Raw genomic sequence first — 3988 nt, 5'->3', positions numbered from 1 at the left:
TTAAAGAAAATACGGTGTTTGGGCTTTTTTTGTTTTTTTTTTTTTTTTTTAAGATTCTTTCAAAGGAGTACTGAAATATACTTTCCTGAGTTTGTCTCTCAAATCTTAGTGGTGGACCTGGGAGATGCAAGAGGCTTCCAGAAATGAAGTTTAAACACGCCAACACAGCCTGAGATTAGGATCAACACGTGTGAGGCGATCTGAGGAGGATTTTAGTTTGTTTTAGCTTCCAGCAGCTTCTCCCTGTGTGTCAGGGCACTGAAGGAGCCCACTCCGACCATGGCTTCAGGCCTCCACTGGACTCTGCGAAGCAAAGCGCTTCCTACACGCGGTGGACTCAACCCTGGGAGGCCCAGGCAGGACTGGCTGTGAGGCCAGAGGGCGGGAGGCCACTTCTCCAGGGTCCTCCCCAAGGATTCAGCAGAAAGCAGCCACCAAGAGGGCTGTCCCTGGGGAGGTGCCACAGTTTGGTGGACACCAAGATACCCCAAGTGCCCCCCACTCCTGTTCACCCTACCTGTCCCCCAAGTCTGGACCCCTCTGCCTGCGGACTGGACATGACTTTCATGAGGGGCAGTTGCTGGCTTTTTGGGGAAAGGAATGCTTCAGGAATGAGTTGCTTCTGTGCAGGAGGAACTTGAATTGGTGGCACCAGCTAGGCCCGGGCATCTGAGGGTCTGGTTGTGGTGGCTACACCACGCTTCTTTCTCCCTGACGACTACCTGGTTGGGACAATGACCCTGCATCTCCCCTCCCCTCCCCTCCCCTTGTGGCTGACACTGTCCCTTACCCCAAAACCTTCAAAGCCCAGCTTGTACCTGGGCAGGTGGGACACAGCCATCTTCCTTCTGGCTGGGATGATGCCATCACTGTAGGGCTGTGGCAGTTTGGTAGGCTGCATAGAGGCACAGAGTGTGGTAAGTTTCTGCTGTGACACTTGTGCCATGCACCTGTGGGCGCTCCTTGTGCCCCTGCCCTGTTCCTTGGAATGCTTTGCCTCGCCTTACGCCGATTGCCTGTCCACCTTCCTAGCAGCAGGTACTCTCTTTAAGTTTCTGAATCGAGGAGCATCTGTACCAAGGCAATGTAACTTGATTTTTGGTCAATTTGTTTTAAGCTCTTTTGTCACCAATAAAATCTTAATAAACAGCACTTGCATTGACACTGGGGCTGGATAAATGACAGGAGGTGGCTGGGTTGCTGAGAGTGGGACTTGGGATCCCTTGGATAACAGGGATGAGTCAGAGGGACTGGGGGAGGGGTTGGGTAGAGGCAGCTAAAGTCCCCTGTGTTGGGTATGGGGAGACCTGGAGATGGGTTGTAGGTGCTCAACCTTGGTGGGGTGGACAGTGTGTCATTTGGAGGGCTGGCACCCCATGGTGGAGGTAGCCCCTTCCACCCACACCCAGGTGACAATATCCAAAGAGGCTAGACACAGACCAGGCTGTTTATTTTGGGTCTGACCCTTGCAGCTCAGCGGCAACCACACTCATCCACCACCATATCTTCATAGTGCCGCAGCACCACATTGTCGCTGTTGTCAAAGAAGAGCACGGAGATGGGTGACAGACGTGCGGGCACACAGCAGGGCAGGTCATGGGCCCCCGGGGCAGCCGCGTGCATAAGGGCGCGCAGCACTGCATGGTTGAGCGGGGGAGGCCCATCAGGCCCGGGCAGCACTGCTGGCAGTGTGCACTGGCCCTGGCAGTAGTTGGCCAGGAAGCCACGTGGCGCGATGACCCAGCGGTGCCAGCCCACCTCACGGAAGCTCACATAGAGCCGCCTAGCGCGACACACACCCGCGGGGCCACCGCCTACCGCGGGCTCGGCCTGGCGCCGAGGTCGAGCCAGTGGATGGCACAGGCGGGGATCCAGGGTCACCAGCAGTAGAGACGCCTCAACCAGCCGTGCACAGGCGGCTGGAGTCCGGGGCTGCAGCGCCAGCGTTAGGCGAAGGCTGCTCGGTGCCGAGGCGTTGAGGGCCCAGGCGGCGCCTAGCAATTCGGTGCGCACGGGTGGCCCCAGCGCGTCCACAGCCTGGCGGAGGAGCACGGGCCGGGGGCCTGCTCCGGTGGCCTCCCCCGCCCGCGCCACGCTTAACTCCCAGCCGCCCGACAGCTCTGTTTCCGCCGCTGCAAAGCGCAGTTCCAGACGCGCCCGGCTTGCGCGCTCCGCGGGTTCCACAGCTGACAGGTCGAAGATGACGGTCCATTCGGGACACTGCCCCAAGGCCGGGGCGGGTTTGGGGGGCCGAGCGGCCACACCTGGGGAGGCAGGGAGAGAACTCGTCTCGCCCGGCTTCCCACATGGCGCTGAGTCTGGACGCCAGAGGACAGGAGTCGGGGGTGAGGGAAGCGGGTGCACCATCTGTTAGAAGGCATCAAATGGTGTGAAGCACGGGATGAGAGAGATGGAGTGGGGGTAGGGAATCGCTTCCGAAGAGGCCCTTGCCCAGAAGGTTGGGGACATATAAGAGAGGAAGAGGTGAGCCAAAGCCTAAGCCAAAGCCTGGGGGTCGTGGGGAGGATGCTGGGGGGGGAGTGGAATCTGCAGGAAGGCATCAAATGGTGTGAACTGGTGGGGGTGGGGGTAGAGTTTCAGCAGTAGGCAAAGGGGCTGCCGCCTTAGGATGACTCCCAGGTTCTGCAGGTGTCCACTCCAGGAACGAATTTAGAGTTGAGACCCAGGTTGCACAGGGGCTAGCGCACGGGCCGGATGCACCGGCCGGTGGAGCAGATTGGGTGGGTCTGTCTCCCCCATGCAGGGCCCAACGGGGTCTCGACCTCCGGGATCCACAATCCTACTCACCTCGGTCCGGGACGTGGCGCACGATGTTTCCGGCGACCCCCAGCTCTTCCACGTGGCATGGTCGGAGGGTGGCCCCTGGGGAGGTCCGCCGCGGGCTCACCCTGGCCTCCTGAGGGTCCCGGCGGCGAAACAGGCGCCACATGACGGGAGGTACCGGCCGGGGCTTGGGGGCACCCCGGGGTGTGTCGCGCAGCCCGAGAGCCTGGAGCAGGGCGGCGGCGGGTCCTGGGGGTGCCGGGGCAAGGGCCGGGGGCGCCAATGGCAGCAGCAAGGCCAGGAGGAGGAGGACGCAGCGGCCAGCACGGCCAGGCGGGGGCATCTTCCTCTCCGGAGGCGGCCGGATGAGTGCTTAAGAGCCGCGGGGGACCCTCGGCCTGCGGGCTGGGGGTGGGGCCGGGGTAGGAGGGTCAGGTTCCCGAGGCGTGGTCGCGGGCCTCAAGCCCCAGGGAAATGGTCCCGAGGGCGGGGCCTGGGGAGAGGTGACAGGGGAAGATCAGAGCCCGCGAGGGACTGAGGTGTCCTAGGCCTGGCTCCCGGTTTGAGAAGGTCTTGGCCGGTGCCCTTGGGGGTGTCGTGGTTGATCCGGGACTCAGGAGGGTGCGGGTGGGGGTGGATGGGTTCAAAAGAGCTTGTCCTTCACCAGCCCGTTCCTCAGCGGTTTCCTGCAGGCCAGAAAGGAGCCCAGTTCAGAATGGGGATGCTACTCCCCCAACACCGGCCCTGCCCTCGCCCTGCCCTGCCCTCCTCATCGCTTTCCCCAGTCAGGCTCCTGCCTCCCCTCACTCCTACCCTAACACCCTGCTGACTGTCTGGATGGCAATGTCCCTGTTTCTCCCATCCCCCTTTTCTTGCTGTCTTGGGCCACCCACAGCTACGGGAAGGCAGAAGTCCCCACCAACCTACACGGGACTAACCCCTGGGTAAAGAGGCCCTTTATCTTCCTCCGCTGGCCAAAGCCCTCTGCCACCAGTTCACAGTGCAACCAGCCCCAGGGCTCTGTCCACTGTCCTGGTCAGGTCATATCTGCTATGGTGCCTACTCCCCTCTCCTTGTTCTTAAAACAAGGCAGGCAGGTCCTCCCTGGTGGCGCAGCGGGTTAAGCACAGCACTAAGAAACTGAAATCACTTCCGCATGAGTTTGATTCCCGCCTGCCCAGGAGGTGACCACATGGCGTGGCAG

The 3988-nt window shown here is 61.2% G+C and overlaps 2 protein-coding genes across 2 annotated transcripts in view; both read right to left on the bottom strand.

Annotated features, from left to right (window-relative positions):
* Nucleotides 1-1429: 1429 nt before the first annotated feature.
* On the bottom strand, nt 1430-3146 carry GDF1 (growth differentiation factor 1). The gene is made up of 2 exons (XM_004688600.2): nt 2809-3146; nt 1430-2264 (listed from the first exon to the last, which is right to left on the bottom strand). Exons 1-2 carry the CDS (start codon nt 3125-3127, stop codon nt 1474-1476), a joined length of 1110 nt encoding a protein of 369 aa, XP_004688657.1. The 5' UTR covers nt 3128-3146; the 3' UTR covers nt 1430-1473.
* Nucleotides 3147-3381: 235 nt separating this feature from the next.
* CERS1 (ceramide synthase 1) overlaps nt 3382-3988 on the bottom strand; it is a 17786-nt gene continuing 17179 nt past the window's right edge. Inside the window, exon 7 of the mRNA XM_004688599.2 lies at nt 3382-3470. Within this exon, the coding sequence (XP_004688656.2) occupies nt 3428-3470 (43 nt within the window). The 3' untranslated portion in view covers nt 3382-3427. The remainder of the gene's footprint in view (nt 3471-3988) is intronic.

The sequence above is a fragment of the Condylura cristata genome, unplaced genomic scaffold (assembly GCF_000260355.1).
Source record: "Condylura cristata isolate star-nosed mole 26May11 unplaced genomic scaffold, ConCri1.0 scaffold00024, whole genome shotgun sequence".
Lineage (NCBI taxonomy): Eukaryota > Metazoa > Chordata > Mammalia > Eulipotyphla > Talpidae > Condylura > Condylura cristata.
Note: the sequence above shows the minus strand (reverse complement) of the source record. Positions and strands in the feature narration are given on the sequence as shown.